This window comes from Calonectris borealis, chromosome 21 (genome assembly GCF_964195595.1).
Source record: "Calonectris borealis chromosome 21, bCalBor7.hap1.2, whole genome shotgun sequence".
NCBI classification, from domain to species: Eukaryota; Metazoa; Chordata; class Aves; order Procellariiformes; family Procellariidae; genus Calonectris; species Calonectris borealis.
Window position 1 is genome coordinate 9,105,477 of NC_134332.1, and position 18,402 is coordinate 9,123,878.

Sequence of the window (18,402 nt, forward strand, 5' to 3'; positions counted from 1 at the left end):
AGATGACAAGATAAGATGGACTCAGTGTTCAAGCCTGGGGGCCAGGGTTTTTATCAGTACCATCATGGGTGTTTTACATGTCTAGTGTGTATCTTGTGATGCTGCTTCTCAGCGCTGGTGGCTGCTTTGGCCATCTCTTCTGTCTGCCCATGCAATGAGGAGTTGTATTTTCTTTCCCCACAAATCAGGGTCCTCCTGGAGAAGTCATCCAGCCACTGCCCATCCAGTCTTCCAAGAGGACCAGGCGAAACATTGACGCCAGCCAGCTGGTGGACGATGGAAATGCTGACAACTACATGGACTATGCAGATGGCATGGAGGAAATTTTCGGCTCACTGAATTCCTTGAAACTGGAAATTGAGCAAATGAAGCATCCATTGGGCACTCAACATAACCCAGCACGTACCTGCAAGGATCTGCAGCTCTGTCACCCCGATTTCCCAGACGGTGTGTCCCGGGACGGGGGGGTGCAGGGAAAACACTGTGGGTTTCCCAGCTCCACACAGTGAATACAAGCGAGTGCAGGAAGAGGAGTAATTTGGGGAGTCCCTGGCCCTGGTGCCCCATGAGGAATGTGGCTGATAAAGAAGGAATACGTAGAGAAGAATTGGACTAGATGATCATTGTAGGTCCCTTCCAATGGAAATATTCTATTCTATTCCAAGAATGGGGATATATGATGAAAAATAGCTATTCCTGTAAGGTGCCACAGTATTAGGTGGAATCAGAACATAACCAGTTTTCCAAAAAATACATATAAATAGTAGCCTATGACAAAGGTGAAACATCCCTGGTAAGATGGTTGCTGAAATGCCCATCGTCCTTCCTTCACAGTGCTGATTCTTTCTTCCCTTCTCTTCCCTCTCGTGCATCCAGGTGAATACTGGGTTGATCCTAACCAAGGATGTTCCAGGGACTCTTTCAAAGTTTACTGTAATTTCACAGCTGGTGGAGAGACTTGCATCTTCCCTGATAAGAAATCTGAAGGAGTAAGTCCACATAACTTTTTCCCCCCCCTCTATATCATGGCAATAGGAGATTGTTTCCTAAGATGAATATTCATAGACAGTCACTTTCAGGAGAATTGAACAATAGCAAGTAAGGATTAAAGATCCAGAACATTTCTTTGTCACACAACGTTGGCTTCTAAAATAATAAGGAATATGTTTACAGAGAGAATTTCTTTCAATAAGTCGGATTTAAACTGTGATTTGGGACAAGTCTTTGATGATTTCCCAGGCATAATAAATGCTAAAACCTGAATTTTTTTACTTTGCTTTACAAAGACAGAAGTGTGTGTTGGCGCAGGAACTGCGGCTCCCCGTGAGCTTCGTTTAACTCATTCCTTGTCTTCCCTCCTGCAGCTGGGCTGCCGCTCCGCTGTCTGCGTGCATAAGCACCGCTGGTTCCTCTACCCTTACTGTGTCTTCAGGCAGAGCAGATAAATGTTTATCTCCTGTCGTTTTTTCCTGGTGTTTCTTGTGGGTATTTGGTTTCCTAAAGGATTGCAACTAGCCTCAGCGCTCTTCCTGGTACCGCTGCACAAGGTTGATCAAGTTATTTGTGTAATGATGTGCTTAGCTCGACCGTACTCGTCATTTTTGTCCTGTATCCATGCACTCTCTTTTCTGGAGCTGCTCTCCCTGATGCCTTGGGACCAGCTCTTGCACTGGCCAAGCAGAAACTCTTGCAAAGCGGCCTGGGGGAGCTCTCTCAGTGTCACAGTTGTGCTCCAGCTGGGTTAAGGTGCAGTTGTTCACTCCAGTGGAAGCCGTTTGCCTGCTGAATTTCATCCACCAGAAATATGTGCCAGCACAGGACAAATGACACGCAACATAAATCTTCCTTGAGTTTTTGTTAGGGCTGTTTAAATAGGAGATGGATTTCTTCTCCTTTGCATTAACTTGCCATGGCTCTCCTCAAAATGCTGACAGGTAAAATAGCAGAGTCTGCCCATGATCTTACAGCTGCTCGGACTCCTGCCACGCTGACTCTGCGAGTGGCTCTTTGGCCCCATCTCGTCCACTGTCGAGCTGCTCTCCTGACTGCAGGCTGCGATGCTCCTCAAATGCAAATTGTGCTACACTTCAGCAGTACTGTCATAAATGAGAAAAAGCTTCAGCCCACTCTTTTTCCATGTAGAGGAATGAAAACAGCTACCAGGCCAGCATTAAGTATTGGCTGAGGTGTTTTATTATCAGACACAGCAGAGTTTAAGCCATATTCCCTTTCAGTCCATCCTTAACACAGCAGAAACACACTGACTCGCTTTATGGTTCACATACTGGAAAGGAAAGGACAGTCCCAAGGCACCTGCATATAGGTTGGCCGTTGTTTTTGGAGAGATTTACGGCAGAAGTGAGGGAGCTTGTGGGAGGGTAAGGGTGCAGACGGCAGCCACGCTCCTTTCTTGTGCTCTGGCTCAAAAAAAGTGATTCAGCTGCTTAGATGGGGCTGCCATAAAGGATGCTCTGGCAGCTCATTTCTTGTCAAGGTCACCCCCTGCATTGCTCCAGATAATTGGAGTTCCATCACGTGCGATGGTCCAGGACCGACTGCGGAGGATGCGCTGCCTGTGCTGCACCTTAGTGCTGCACAAACGCAGGAGGCAGGCAGAGGCTTTTCCTTAATCGCACTCTTTGCCTTTCCCAGCCCCACAGCGTCTGGATTTGACGTGACAGCAGCCTTCTCCGTTATCAGCACTGCTTTTTCACTCTAGCCCTCCCATGAAGATCAATGCCGTTGATATTTCCTTTTTTCCTCTCTATCTTTCCTTTTACCTCTCCTGCTGATAGACTGCACTGCTGGTTTTGCATCCAAAGTACCTAGGAGGCAGAGATCATTAGCCCGCAGCAAAAGCGGCTGGTGCCATGGCAGCGCTGGGCACCCGGGGCAGCACCACGCCGTCCCGTGCTCGAGAGGCTTCTGGCACCTTAGGGCTCTGCCGACTGGTCTTGCTACTGGTGTATAAAGATGAAGAAAACATTTTAAAGGAAGTTGGACAGTTTAAATAAAACATGCAGACTCTGCTTGTGGAACTGAATGTAACTTTTTTTATTTCTCTTTTTTTTTTTTCTTTCTCTCTTTCCTCCTTGCCGTCCACAAACTAGGCTAGAATTACTGCTTGGCCAAAGGAAAACCCAGGCTCCTGGTTCAGTGAATTCAAGCGCGGTAAACTGGTAAGATGCATCTTGGTGCTTTCTGTTTTCTTTAACCCATGTCATATTTTACAGAGTAAAATGGCTCGTTGGCCCAAAGAACAGCCTTCCACATGGTATAGTCAATACAAGCGGGGGTCTTTGGTAAGTGGCTAACCTTGGCCCTCTAGTCTGAATCAGAGCGCGTCATCTGCTTTGGTATGGCCAGACCTGTTGCACTCTGCATGCTGGACTAATAACCATCGCAAGTCGCCGTAAAAACATTTAAGGTGGAATATTGAAAAAGAAACAAAAACCCAGTGGGGATGCTTTTTTCCAGTCTGCTTGACTGGAAACCTAGGAGCAGCGGACGAGCTTTCCCCTGCGTTGGAAGGGGACACGCCGACGTGCGGGGGGACCCTGCAGAGCTGGAGCTGTTGCAGGTCTGTCTCCGCAGAGCGCTGCAGCGGGCTGCATCCCGCGGGAGGGCTGTTGCTGTCTCCTAAGCAGTTCCCGTTACGGCACGGGTGTCCCCGTGCTGCTGTCCCCCAGCAATGTAGCCTTATCCCGAGAGCTGAGACACCCCTAACGTGATGCTTCAGCCCCGAGCTGGGCACCGTGCCGTCGCAGCCCGTGCTCGCTGGTACCCAGGCTGAGGTGGTGAATCTGCACATCTCTGGTCTGGGGCAGGTTTTCCCCAACAGAAGGATCTCGTCTCCCACGCTGGGGGCTCCCATGCCACCCTGGAGCTTGGGAGACGTGAAGTCATTGGTTTAAAGGAAGATTTCAAGCCACGTGCGTTTGCTAAGCCTGCTGGACAGGAATTTGACTTAGTCACAATTCAGGATTGTTTTCAAGGGAGGAGAACTGTCGTAAGGTCAAACAACACTTGATGTCAGCAAGCAAGCAAGACAGCAACATATAAAGCAGAGAAAAAGCTCTGGTCTTTTGTCCTGTAACAGGACATTCACGTTGGGGATAGATTGGTCCCACAGAGCCCCAGCCCTGGTCAGGATTGTCAGAGCAGCAACTGATCAGTGTAAGCCAGGTCTCCTTAAGCAACAGAAATCTCCCGCGTGTGTATCAATTCTTGTAGGATTAGCAGGATGCAGATAATGAGCTCAGTCAAATCAGGTGAATTAGGGAAGAAGGAAATAGCAGATAAAACTGACCTGCCCCTGAAAGCAGGAGATGCTCTGACGTTCCGCCCTGAGCTGCCTCGCGCAGTCATCCTCTCCCCAGGGCAGAGGTTTCTTGCAGTGCCCCAAACTTCCACCTTAAAAGGCAAACAACAAAGAAAATCACCGCGTTGTTTTCCTAAGCCGCATTTCATCGCCACTAAACACGTTTGCTCTGATTCTGCCCACAAGAAGGATATGGCTTCTGCAGCTTTTCTGCATCAGCGAATAAGGCCGCAAAGCCAAGGCTTCAGCCTCGTAGCTCCTTGGAGGGCAACTACTCGTAGCTTAATTACAGAGCACTTCACCAGTTAATATTACGAGTACCTCCGTTTCTCTATCTTCTCTGCTTTTTTTTTTTTTCCCGGTCTGTTTATTAGCTACGTTAGAGGCTGAATTGCCAACCTATAGCTCAGGGCCCATTTTTTTAAATAGGAATTTCAGTGCTACGTGGAGCCCTTTGTTCCATCTTTCTGTGTCGCCATTTTCTTGCTCTTTTATCTGTCCTGCGTTTTCTGTTTGGAAAAAGCCACCAGCACGTAGAAGACCTGCCTAAGCAAACCACAAAACTGTTAAACACACAAGCCATAAAAGTAAAGTTTGTTTTTTTGTTTTTTTTTTTTTTTTAAAAAAAAAGTATCTCTCATTTTGCCCCAGTCACTACTTGGAACTATGAGATTGGGGAGACATTTGCCTGGATCCAAGATCACTTGAAATGTGTGTGTAGATGGGCGGGATGAATGAGTTTGAGTTTCCCTCTGGGTGCAGCATTGCTCCATGGAGAAGGTCACTGGTGCCTTTTCACGTGGCTTTTCCCGGTCTCTCAGGGGGGCTGAGCCCATGGGGATTCCCAAAGCTGAGGGGAAGATTTCCACTGGCTGCTCAGCGCTGCTGAGAGCCCCGGCTGCTGACGTGGGGGCTCCATACGAATCTCGGTGCTTGCACAAGGTGTTCAGCCATGAAGATGCTTGCCTTTCTTCTGGGGATACCTAAAGTAAGAACATAGTAAACATGAAATACAAAGAAACCGTCTTTTTTTGATGCTCCTGCACCGTCATTAATCAATGACACAGAGTACTTGGAGCTGATTTCTTACCATTTTTCATCATGCAGCCAAACTGCGTTGAGGGATAAAAGGGTTGCAGATGTTTTCTCCTGGACTCTGCTTTCCTTCTGTGTGTGTTACACACAATTCCCAGTGGCTCTAACAAGGCCTGCCACCCATCCTGTCCTGTTATCCTTCATAGCCATATGGCATCTGCCACAGCGAAATACTATCACAGAGAAAACAGGAAAGGATTGATTTTTGCAAAGCTGTGTTCCCACGAGCAAGCACACAACCAGTTCCTAGTGGCTCCAGTTGCAAAGCTGGGACAGGGCTTCATGCGGTCTGCAGGGGCAGAAAGCAACCGAGACCCCTTACCAAGCAGTCAGGCTCCCAAACTAAGCACTGATTTGAAATAAGAACAGATAAGAGAAGCGGGTCCTGCAGATCAGTACTGCCACATGTCATTGGGTGTGTGGCAAGTAGTTGGCATTTTGTGTCCCTCTCCTTCCACGTCCTGGTGGTTTTCTGGTAGCTTTTCTCCTGGCATGCGTGGCTTTCTCATGGTCAGTCATATTTAACTCTCAGGAGGACAGTGCAACCATATCCTGACAACCGGTTGGTATATTTATTTTTATTATCTTTTTATTCATTATTTTATTGTCTGGTTATGAATTTCTTCTACTGTTTGCAGCTTGCACCTGTGTTTCATGGTACCTCGAAGAACACTGCGCAGTTTGCATGTCTGTATTTTTCTCCTGGTCATTTATAAAGAAACCCCCTGTCCATAGAGGACAGTAACGAACAGCAGCTCTGGTAGCTTGGCCGTGGCTGGAGGTGCCACCTGAAGCACAGTTAGCTTGTACATGGAAACTAGCTGTCCCGCTGCGCGTTTGCTTCCTTGGCGGGGTACGAGAGAAAGACCCAGAAAGTCTGAATCCCCTAGGTGCTGGAATTGCCTTTCAATAAATTGTGTTTTGCAGAAATATATTTCTAGATGCCGTTCTCCTGCAAAGGAGAAGAGGAGCCTGATGTGCAAGATGGAGCAAATCCCTGTGCCAGTGCAGCTCTGTGTTTCATGACGTGCCCTAAGGACAGCGAATGCATTTTCCTTTAGCTGGGAGTAGTCTCCCCGAGCAGGGCAGCTCCGAGTCCTTACCAGCAGGAGCAGGATTGTTGCAGATCAGGTGCAGATTGCTTCAAAGCCAGGGCAGTAGTGCCTAGGAAAGATGGATGGGAAATACCCCAGCTTATGTAGAACAAAACGCCCACAGTGGTCAGAGAATCATGTCAAATAGGGCAGAAAAATAAAGCCCCAAGCCCTCACGGAAATCTGCTTTCTCTCCTCTTCAAAAGCTGGAGAAGTATGCTCAGTATTGGCTTAAACTTAAGACATACATCCCCAAATTTGCTTAGCATTGCACCTTTTTGCAACCAGGGCTGAAACCCCCCTTCCTTTCCCCTCCTGCCCTGCATTAGCCTTATTTTTTTAGCTCACGTCCAGCAAGAGAAATAAACTGCCTTTGGTAGCCATGCCCTGGTAGCAGGAGGACCAGAGCAGCCCGGTGCCTGTAGCGTGGCAGGAGCAGTGCCTGCACCCCGGTGGGGTGGTGAGACTGAGCCCCATGCCCAGGGTAATAAAGATGGGCGAGACTGGTGGTCCTCAGAGCCCCCCAGACGTGATGCATTGCCCCTCACTGCCCAGCATTTCTTATTCTCCGCTTCTCATAGCTCTCCTACGTGGATTCGGATGGGAACCCCATCGGAGTGGTGCAGATGACTTTCCTCCGGCTCCTGAGCGCTTCGGCCCACCAGAACATCACTTACAACTGCTACCAGTCCGTAGCCTGGCACGACGCCACCACCGACAGCTACGACAAGGCCATCCGCTTCCTGGGCTCCAACGACGAGGAGATGTCCTACGACAACAACCCCTACATCCGAGCCGCCCTCGACGGCTGCGCGGTACGTGGGCAGAGCTGGTCTCGGCCAGTCCCTGCAAGAGGGGTCAGTGCTGGAGGTGGCTGTCCCCCTCCCCTGGTTGTCCAGCACCGTCTGCCTCGGAGCAAATTGCCTCCAAATTTCCTGTGCCTGTCGATGTAGTTGCCTTCAGGATTGTCCCCAGCGTGGGAGACATCGAGCCTGTTCTTCCCTATGCTGGGAAAACACAATTCCACTCAAGGGTCAGGGGAAGATGCAGCACCCCTAGAAACCAGATTAATTTGCTTTATTGCTGGCTGTGTATAAAGGAAGGGACCTGCCTAAAATCACTGGTTGCTTTTAAATGTCCCCCTTGCCTTTGCTCTTACTCTGTTGACTTAGGTGGAGAGAGGCAAGGGATGACACCCAGTTGTGTATGAGTTTGGCAGACTTTGATAATTTTTTTAACTGCTTTCAGGAAATCTTGGAGGCAAAGCATTAAGGGTTTGGCAGTGGGTTGGTTGGGTTTTTTCTGCGGCACGCTGCTGCGTGCAGCCCCAGGAGGGCTCTGGGCAGTGCTGGGCACGGGGGAGCATCGCTGCATCGCCCCAAGGCTGGCTGCAGCGCCCAGTTCCAGCCCGGCATCCCCTGAGCTGCCAGAGGAGCCCCAGCACGGCACTTTGGTTTGCTCTGTGCTTGCAAGCCCCTGCTCCTCTCAGGAGCTGCCTGTGCCCTTGGGAAAGGACGAACCAAAGCAAGCCTGACTCTGTAGAGCAAAATGAGGCGATGCTACGGGACACAGGAGACAGAGGTGTACATCCCTGCTCCATTTCAAATGCCACTTAGCATCTTTCTCTCTAGCTCTGTTCCTTATGACTTTTTTGCCCGGAGTGCAGAAGCAGGCGTTACGCTGCAGCTCTCCTCTCCCTGCGCAGCCCACGCTGCTCTTCGCCTTTGCTTTGGCCACGAGCAACAGCCAGAGTTTCCAAAGGGGCCCAAAGGGGCCCAGTATCCTCCCTTTGTTTCTGACTCCTGATTTGGGATTCAGCTCTGAAAAATCTGCCCTCAGGAGCTAAAAGTTTGGCAAAGCAGGTGCTGCTTGCATTTATTTTGAGACCCAGCTTGCTGGTGCAAAAGTATGCATAATTCTCACCCTCTGCAACTGCAGTGCTTGAAGCCCACGGGACAGAAAGATTGAGAGGTTTGACAGAAAAAGCCCTCTGCAGAATTTGAGATGAAAGTGGTTCTGTTCTGGCACACGCACATTTTTTACTGTAGGAGCAATGAGGAAAATCAGATTAGAATCACTTCTTTTAACACTCTCGCAGAGAGGGAAAGGGCATCCATCCCGCTTCTGGAAACACTCAGAAGCCATGTGGGGAAGTTTATCCTCAAGTACTTCATATCTCCTGCTAACGCAACGTGTCCTTGGTAAAAAGTGCCTTCCCCTCCCTTTGCCTTTTTAAGCCTCAGGGATGGTGCAAGACCCATGTTGCACATTTTAAGGCAGATGTGCCTGCTGAAAACCCTTTTGGTTTAAGTGATTTGGCTCAGGTGCCCTGCATTCCTCTCCCTAAGGAGGGATATTTGTGTGGAAAGAGGACTGTAGCTCTTTCGAGTTTATTTGCTTGGTTGCTTCTCAGAGGCGGCTGTTAGCAGAGCCGGTCTCAGTGCTGCAGATAAACGGCTGTGGCAAGAACTAAGGCAGCGGGAGCACCGGGAGAGGCTGAACGAGCCCCGGTGCGATGGCGGGGCACAGAGATGATGTCTCCTGGCTCAGAGCTTTGGGCATCGCTTCTAAACCGGCGTGTCCCAGTCTTTCCTCTCTGCTCGAGATGTTCCTGCAGGCTGTAAAAAGGAGGTAAAACATGCTAAGGGAGCTTATTGCAGCCTTGCAGAAAGAGGCTCTGCATCTCCTGGATTCCTGTACCGTCTCTGGTACCCTGGTAGGCCATCCTCCCTGAACCACAGGCAGGATATTCAAGATTGAGCCCTATATGTGAAAGATGAGGTTGGGCTGTCCGACACGGCGCTGCCGCAGAGCTCCTGGGAGGACCCGCGCTCCGGCCGTGATGGAGGCTGCCGCAGCCGGTGCCGGCGGATCTCCAGGGCTAATGTTCGGGCCATTATTTGAATGTGTTTTTCCTGACCTTGCAGCCCTTTCTCAGTAGCTGTGACATAGCCTATTCTTCTGAGACACAGAAATCAGAGGGTAAGGGAGAGCCAAAAGCTGCTCCGTAAAGTCACTTGTTTGTGCAGCTTTGTATGCCCTCAGGTGCACTTCTGCTTCTCTAATAATTATTTATATTTCGGAAATAACTGTATGGCTACCAGGCACGATAAAAAGACAACATCACCTTGTGAATTCCATCAAACTTTAAATGTGATCTTTTCGGTAGCGCTCAGATAATAGTCAAACTAATATATTCAAATTAAATCGCTCGCATTTGCTCAACAACCCATGCGTGTCCTCGGGGAGGCAGAACAACTATACCACAGCCACGACAATTTTACCAGGCTCCTGTTCCAGCTCTGAGATGAGCTGACAGCAGCGTTAGAGCCTTTTGATCTGCATGGCAGCAGCTTCTTCTGCTCCAAAGTCTGGGCTCAGGACAGTCACCTCCCAGGGTTTTGCTCAGTGGTCACCATCCCACTTGAGAGCACATCTGCTGAGTCTGCGGGGCAGATGCGTGTTTGGGTGCTGGGTGCCTTTAATTCAGCTCAGAAAATGCCTGGGCGAGATCGTCACCGTATTCCCAGCTGACCGGTGAATGCTCCTTCATGGTAACTTGCTGTTGTTGGGTTGGAGGCATCATCAGAGCTCCCCTCTCTCCCTCTTCTCCCCACCAGGCAAAGAAGGGCTATCAGAAGACTATCCTGGAAATCAACACACCCAAAGTAGAGCAAGTACCTATAGTCGACATCATGTTCAATGACTTCGGAGAAGCGTCACAGAAATTTGGATTCGAGGTGGGACCAGCTTGCTTCATGGGCTAAGAGCCACCTGAAAACTAGTCTCCAAATGAGCAACCTCGTAACCTCATTGCACCATTTAATTAATTAAAAAAAAAAAAAAAGAAAAAAGAATTCCTTGTCACATGCACGTTCTGAAACTGGACAGCGATGGGTTATTTTTTTCCGTTTTGTTTTGTTCCTCATTTTGCCCGAGTTCCTCTGCGCCACCGCACCCACACGTACCGAACCGCCGCCCGAGAGGATCGTTTCCGCGACAGACGCAGAATCGCATGACCGACCGCCGCACGCGTGGCCCAGAGACCTGTCCCCGTGCCGCTGCCACCGCTGCTCCCGCCGCTGCTGCTCCACAGCCACTGAGCAGACCCCACCACCATCAAAGACTTCTTCTTCTTCTTGCAACAAAGCGATACCGAGCGCTTGTCTATAGATTATTGTTTGTTTATTTGTTTCTAAGAAAAAATGGAAAAAACTTGAAACTCCTGTGTTCAGCTTGACGTTGAAGTCCCGGCAGTCCTGGCTCCAATCTAAACCCTGCCGAAGCTCATCGGAGGCGTTTTGTTGACTTCCACGAGATTTGGATCGGCTCTAGCAAGCAGACGTCATGGCCATTTCCAGAATTTTTAATATCTCTATTGAATCGCGTAATGCTACATTTTACAAAACATAACCCCATGAATTTGATAGCTAAAAGTCACACTGGGCATCTCTTTCCCACATATTAAAGGTGCTTATATTTTTGTATGTTTGTAAGTAAATATTTGTATTGTATATTATTTTAAATGTTTAAATGTTTCTGGCTTCAAAACATGCATGTGACCCTGTCCGTATTAAAATCACCATCTCTCCCACCACCATCCCAGCCAAGCATCCACCTGGGAACGAAGACGGCAGCTCACGTCCCCACCGCTCCCGGCTCTTCCCAACCCCAAGCCTGGATCCGGAGGGTGCTTGGAGTTACGCCCAGGCACGCGTCTTTGCAGGATGAGAGCCCAATGAGTGGCAAACCAGCCCCCCGAGACATGATTTTGGATGCCTTTCGGAATGATTTGCTTCAAAATAAGGAACTTAATGCCACTTTTTAACAAGATTTCTTCAAAAGCCTGATCTAAAAGCAGGATCTGCTTTGAGTCTCTGCCTTTTTATACACTCACTTACCTTAACATACATGTTTTAAATTAATTCTTCTTTTTTTCTTTCAGCATTCTTTTAAAATAATAATGATAAAAAAAATCCATTCCCAGCGGCAGATTGCAGTGGCAGGGGAAATCCATCTGTCCTCTCTGAATATAAAGTGTAAAAAAAAGGAAAAAAAAAAGGTGCTTTTTATTTTTACATGTCTCTGTGGTGCTATCTATTTGAATAACTTTAATACAACACTGGTGATACCCTGCCATTGGCCAATCTCCCACCAGCCTTTGCTTTTTAGCCACTTTCAACACAGACTGCAGGCTTTTGCTACAGTCTTTGATTATAAATGCATGCCACCTTCGTATTTGTTATGTAGAAGACCCGTTCCTTTCCTTAATTGTATTGCGGTAGCTTATATGGCCCATATAGAAAAAGTATTAAATGTGCTTACATCTTTTTTCTTTTTTTTTTTTTTTTTCCCGAGAATATTCATGCATTTTATAGGTGGTAACCATACCAGATTGTACTCAGTCGCTGAATGTTTGTGGTGCTAATTTATGTATTTGTTGGATGTCCTGACGTGATGCTGAAGCTGCGCGGGTGCTGCCCGCCGAGCGCTCCCGGGAGTTTGCAATTTTCCTGGTCTTCCCACGGTGCCTCTGCCAGGATGACTTTTTTTTTTCATGCAGCGTTTTTGGCTCGCAACCTGCTGACACCATCTTCTTTTTCCGTTTGTTTGTTTGTTTTCTCCCTGGCCGTTTTCCTTGTTTAGATCTCTCAGCTGGAAAATAGATGTTGCAGGGTGTTTTTTTAATTATTATTTGGCCTGGAGTATTACAGCAACGCTTGAGCCAAGGGGGGTCTTTCACCGTAAAGGAAAAGACATCACATTTACTGTGAAGAAAAGCCTATATATGATGTCTTTTCCCCCCTCCTTCCCAAGCAGAGAGCAGCAGCATCCGAGGAAGGGAGGTGAAGCTGTGCTGGAGGGAGCGGCGATGCCGCGCGGTGCTTTTCGGTCTGGGAGAGCCGTGTCCATCCGTCTCCCTTCTTCTGTTGTGTTCTCTCGTATTTTTGTTTTCCACTTGGGGGGAAAAAAAAAGGTGCTACCCTAAAAACTGCAGACTCTGGCAGCAAAGCAGTGAAAAGGAGTATATAATAATATATAGGAGAATTCAGCTTCTCGGTCACCTTGGCAAGAGCCTTGTCCAGGAACAGTGGGAAGGTCAGAAAAGGTTGCACATTCCTCTCTGCAACAGATAAGCCATATATTGATGTATGTACACACGTGTGCGTCTGTCTAGGTCATGTGATTCTGTTATAAATTTTCAACAAGGGAGCTTTTTTCTTTTATTTTTCCTTTTATTTCTTTGCTTTAAGAAAAAAAAAATTCCTCTGTTGAATTCCACAGTGTTGTAATTGTACTGAGCTCCAAACTGTTCCGATTTCCCCAGACCACTTAGCTACGGTATATTGCAATAAAATTACTACTTGTATTTGCAGACATTCTTTTTGTGTAATTTTATTTCCCTCCTCCCTTAATATATATGACTTGAACAAATGTTGATAAGAAAAATAAAACCTATGGAAAAAAATTTTAGTACATAAGGCCCTTTTTAAAATATAGTGTCAAATGACATATTGTACATTTCTTCAAAGTCCAATAAACATGTCATAAAATTTAAGTGTAATGCCCATAAGAGCTATTTTTAAATATTTTAAACCTGTGTAATAAAGGAATAAATGTAATAGATTTTTTTCAATAAATCAAGTTTACTGTTTCCACCTAAACCAACGTGATGTGAATGTCTTCTTGAAGTTGATTGCAGCGTGATTTCCCCACGACCCTTCTGCTTAGTGGAGCCTGAAGAGTTCATCAGAGGAGCGGTGAAAGTGCTTAAAGGTAATCTATACTGTCAAATAATAAGCCAAACCTGTCAGAGGGAGAACTTCCAGGCCTGGAATCTTTTTTTTCTCAGTGAGAAACTTGGATCGACACAACAGTGCAAAAATCCAACCCGGGATTTCAGTTGCTGGGACTTGGATGAGAAGATGAGGTGGCCACCAGCTCTTCACCTTCTCCACCCCAGCGGCAATGGCACCCGAGGAGTCTCTGCTTGGCACCGCAGCCTTTGCTTTGGCTGATCTTCTCGCCCCAAGACAAATTCAGGAAAAAAAAACATTGCTCCAGCTCCTTGGTGAGCTCCTCAGCCCTCAACTCATGTCTGGGCCCCAGGGCACTGCTGCACGGACGTGCTGGGGGAAGTGATGTGGGGGGCACTTTGCTCATCCTCTCCTTGCCTCCTGCGGGTTTTGCTCCAGGGACTTGCAAGAAGATGACGGCTCCTCTGGAAACCACCGTAAGAAATTGCACACATCTGCCTGCCCACACCAGCCACTGCTGCTGGATTTGCATCACGCTGGTTCTCAGGGCTTCTTGCAAAGATCTTTGGGTTGGTGCTGCTGGTGTGCAGGTTCAGGAAGATGCCCGCACCTTGAAAATGTGTCCTTATTTGCAACATAGCAGGTATGTACAGTGCAAACCCACGTGTGTGCACAAACCCACCTCTATGCACAAAGCTTTGCAATGACCACGCAGAGTTGTGTGTCCCGTCAGCCTCTCCCCTTCGTTCTTTGGCTGCAGTTAGTGGCAGATCTTAGATTGAGATGTTCAGATAAGGAGCCAAAGCCCTTTAAATATATAATTAGCTTGTAGGAGTATTTTTGGGAAATCTTGGGGTATTATGGCCAAATCTTCATCCAAGTGGATCCCAGAACTGCAGAGGTACCACAGCTGGGGGAAGAAACTAGAGGGGAAATAGCTTGAATTACTTAGACCTGGCTAGAAAGGTTTAACTTAGATCCTGATGATGCTTCAAGGTGGCACTAACCTCCTCCATGCTGACTTGCCGGTTGTGATTTGCACTGGATCATTGCTGGTTGCAGCAAACACTTCTAGCAAATGCCTCAGGGTCTCACTGCCGAGAGGAGCTTTGATCTGCCACTAGGAAAAAGCAGAGATCTGAGTGAGGATTTGACTGTTTCTGGAGCTGCCATGGCATATTTTTCACCTCTGTGTGTGTAACAGAAGGTCCATGCTTTTGTGCTGGAGCTACAACCCAGTAACTCTGTCTGCCAGGTGAAATATGGAAGGTAATTTTTGGAAGATCCACAACAGCAAACAGAAAGCAGCAGATTATCGAAACAGCGTGAGCACCCAGGACAGCCCAGTTTTGCTCTGAGGATGGGGCTCCTCAACCCAAACTCACGCGCACCCCAGGCCCCAGCGCAGCGGCTGCCTCGGGGATGCTGCACAAGGGCAGGCTCAGCAGCGCAAACCTCGGGATGCAGCAAGAGGAGCAAGCTCAGCACCCGCACCAGCCCTGGGGGGAGCAGAGCAGCACCTACCCCCGGTACGACTGGGGGAGTGAGAGTTAACCAAGCGCAGCTGAGCCCAATTGCGTTTCCAACAGCCTTTAAAAGCAGCTGAGCCAGCCGGGGCAGGGGCAGCTGTAAGGCTACCGGTGTCTGCTTTGCTCTGCCTGTGGTTTTCTTCTAACAGGCAGGGGCTTAACTAGGCTGGGATTTATGCACTTCTGTGTATTAAGAAAGAAGGTGAAGCCTGAAGAGTTTTTCCCATCCGGTTACCTGAGCTGACCCAGGCATGAGGATGGGTACATCTGCTTCCTGGCGGTTTCCTAAGGTAAAACATGAATTGCTGTGTGACTTGCTTTCTGCTGGTAAAATAGGACTTTTTTCCTCCTTGGTTTATTTTTTAGCCCTGTTCTGGAGGAAGGGGCCCAGGTGCTCATACTAGCTGTGTGTCTGTTGGCTCCCTGTCTTGTTTCTCAGAGCCCCTTGGCTCGCTTCAGCTGGCGGAGCAGTGGCTGTCCCTAAAAGAGCACGTTCCCACGCGGTTCATAAGAGCAGGCAGTGGGGCAGAGAAAAGAACCTTTAGCGTAAGCTCAGCCATGTATTAGCCACCTGAGACTCCACTGAGAGGTTACCCTTGGGACAGGAGGCCACCACTCACATGGGATGAAGCGCTGGTGCAGGTCCCTCCTTGCTGGGGCTGTGCGGGAGCAGCCGGTGTGCGGGGGCAAGCGGGGACGGAGCCACGGCTTTGCCATCTGCCAGCCCTGCTGCCTGCGCGGCAGCTCCCGCCCGGCACGGGGCAAAGCGGCTTTTCCAAAATGCAGCTCTTCTAGTCGTGCTTTGACCCTGGGGCTGCACCACTGGTGACCGGCACCTTCCTGCTCCTCCCGGGGTCGGGGGGTGCAGCCCGGGCCGGGGGGTGCAGCCCGCCGGGGGAGGCACAGCTCTGCCATGAACCACTCCCAGCCCCACCTGCGCCGTGCGGGGACACGCTGTGATCGCACCGTTTGCTCTCTGCAAGACATGACAGCTTTGGTTGGGATGCACCCTGCTCTATTATTATCTCTCAAAGCGATGCTTCTCCCGGCTCCTTAAATACCGTGTTTACATGAAACTGGTAAAAATAAAAATGGCTAAAAAAGAGGTGTTGGCTAGGATTAAATTTAGAGACCAGATCCTGGGCACTTATTCCCTATCGTCTAGGTAAGTTTGGGCAAACAACCTAGACAAAAAACTGTGAATGGGTGTTTTATACAAAGTATTGGGCTTCCTTAGTGCGACTAAAGCTCTCCTGGAAAGAGAGAAACAGCAAGACAAAGTGGGAGGCTATAATGAGGAGAGGGGAGAGGAATGTGCCTTAACACGAATACAATATGTAAGGCATTGGGTAGAGCGAGGCTTTCGCCGCATGCAAGGCAAGCTAGAGCTGTTTTCATTGTTCAGCTGCTTTTTGTCCAGTATCTTCTCCCCAACCGGGCCTGGTTTGACTTCGTTTTTTTTATTAATGTCTCAATCAAAAGGCTAGAACTGATCTGACCCACAGCTCTGGGGAAAAAAACCACAACCTCTCCATGACTTTCTATGAGAAAGAGCAAGTGAGCTGGAGATGCCTCCTGGCAGTTCACCGCCACCTGTAAATTAAGCTGCAGAGTCTCCAGCAAAAGCTAATACAGTGTAAGGCAAATGTATGCCCTCTCCCTTACCACCTTGCGTGGGAGCTGTGCCACTGCAAATTCATTGTTCTGGCTTTCCTGCCAGCTAGGCACTCCACCAGACAGCAATTTCCAGATTTTTTTAATATTTTTTTTAACGTGGGTGATCTGAGCAGGTCAGACCGCTGCCGCAGCACTGAGTGGCATCGGGCTGATCCTTGTGTCCTTTGCCAAGAGCATCGCGTCCCACCCTCCGCCGGGGTTCGGGTGAAGGCTGCAGCCTGTGGCAGCAGCGATGCCCAGGACCTTCACCCACAGCGTGGCTGGAAACACTCAGCAAGGTCTCAGCTTGCAGCAATAATGGGAATTATTGGTGCAAGGGCTGCCAGCTGTGCTCGGTCTCTGTAATACTCAACAATCCCGGCTATGCAACCCAACCCATTCTTTCCAGAGAAAAGTTGTGTTTCACCCAGCCGGGGCAGCTTGCGCACAGGCTCTGCCCAGCGCTGCAGCGGGTGGTGGGGCAGGATCTGGCCCTGCAGCTGCCTGGTGCTGCTGAATCTGGGCTTATCTGGCGCAGCCACCTCCTCTGCTCTCCCTTTTTGCTCCACTTTCCCCTCTGCTCTGCCGTGCTGCATAGTGCGACAGCAGCAGGAAGCAATGGTTTATCATAATTACTCATAAACGATCGTGTCACTGCAGCAGGGACTTCTTCTGGTTTTCCCTTCTTTTCTGTCTTCTTTCCATGTATTTTTCTTACTTTCAGGCAAGAGCAACCTTTGAAGCCCACCTGGGCTGACGTTCTCTACTGGTTATTTAACCAGTGCTGCTCTCCTGCCATTACGCAATGGCACAAAACCGCAGAACTTTAATGCTTTTCAGGGCACCTGGCTTAATCCAAGCTCTGACTTCAACCAGGAGGCACTACTGACACTAAAGAGTACAAAAGTACAGCTTCATGACTTGAGCAATGGCAGGAAAACACAAAGTTTGAATACCAGCCCTGGCATCCAGTGCTCGCAGCCGAGTACCAGGGTGCGCAGTAGGTCTGTAGTGCTTCCCCCGGGCCGGTCTCCATCTCTCCTTCAGAGGAGCAGGGTGCCGCAGTTAGCAACCGCCTGGGGATTGTCACTGCAAAATCACCAGCGCCGAGCTCTGGTCCACCAGGATTATCCTGCAAAAGCATCATGGAGCAATCCATTGGATCGTTACAGCCTTGGAAATAATTTACTCTTAACTCATCCCTCCCTGGGTGCTTCCAGCTGGGGGGACGGCGGTCCCCTCTCGCATCGAGGAGAGCTTCAGTACCAGCATCTTCTCTGGGCACATAATCAACCTGCTGGATGTGGGGCTCTTGCTGGGTTTTCCCAAGTCACAGCACTGAAAGCTGGTTTTGCTTTTGATCTCCAAAGCAGGGGGAGTGTTAATGTGCTGTAGTTTTATTTATGGCACCTATTGCCATTTCATTTATTCCTTGTAACTTCTCTGGCTGCAGATTTTTTCCATCCTGGGGCATCGTGGCAGCAAAGTGATTTTCTCCAGAGGCACAAACTTAATAGTTCAGACAGGCCCTGCGTGTTTCTACCTTCATAGCAAACAAAACTTAGCAATTTATGCTTGTATTTAATGGGTTTTCTCAAATAGCCCAGAGCAAAAATAAACACCCCAAAGAAATCAAACACATGAAAACCCTAAAGAAGAAGCTGTTTTTCTCCTTCAGAGAGAAACCAACACGCTTGTTTTTTAAGAGATGCATAACTAAGAGAGCTCTGAAGCGCTAAAATTACATCTTGTAAGGCACAGGCTGTCACGCTCAGAGGCACCCCTGGAATCGCTGCTCGACACAGCTGAACACAGAGAGCAAATGTGCCATCTTCGGGCCCTGCGTTGGGACTTAACGTTCTCATTCTGCCTAATTATGAATATGTTAATTTGACAACGAGATGTTCTTCTTTGAAGAAAATTTTCTGCACTGTGCTTGGCTTTTTTCA

The 18,402-nt window shown here is 48.7% G+C and overlaps 1 protein-coding gene and 1 long non-coding RNA gene across 2 annotated transcripts in view; one reads left to right on the forward strand and one right to left on the reverse strand.

Annotated features, from left to right (window-relative positions):
- The window catches only part of COL5A1 (collagen type V alpha 1 chain), a 123,914-nt gene extending 110,739 nt beyond the window's left edge, over positions 1-13,175 (forward strand). Inside the window, exons 62-66 of the mRNA XM_075171009.1 lie at positions 189-447; positions 877-989; positions 3,234-3,302; positions 7,092-7,325; positions 10,131-13,175. Coding sequence (XP_075027110.1) covers positions 189-447; positions 877-989; positions 3,234-3,302; positions 7,092-7,325; positions 10,131-10,277 — 822 coding nt within the window. The 3' untranslated portion in view covers positions 10,278-13,175. The remainder of the gene's footprint in view (positions 1-188; positions 448-876; positions 990-3,233; positions 3,303-7,091; positions 7,326-10,130) is intronic.
- On the reverse strand, positions 4,666-5,563 carry LOC142091432 (uncharacterized). Its single transcript, XR_012676802.1, has 2 exons — positions 5,412-5,563; positions 4,666-5,304 (listed from the first exon to the last, which is right to left on the reverse strand). It is a non-coding gene; the product is annotated as an uncharacterized LOC142091432 (long non-coding RNA).
- Positions 13,176-18,402: the final 5,227 nt, after the last annotated feature.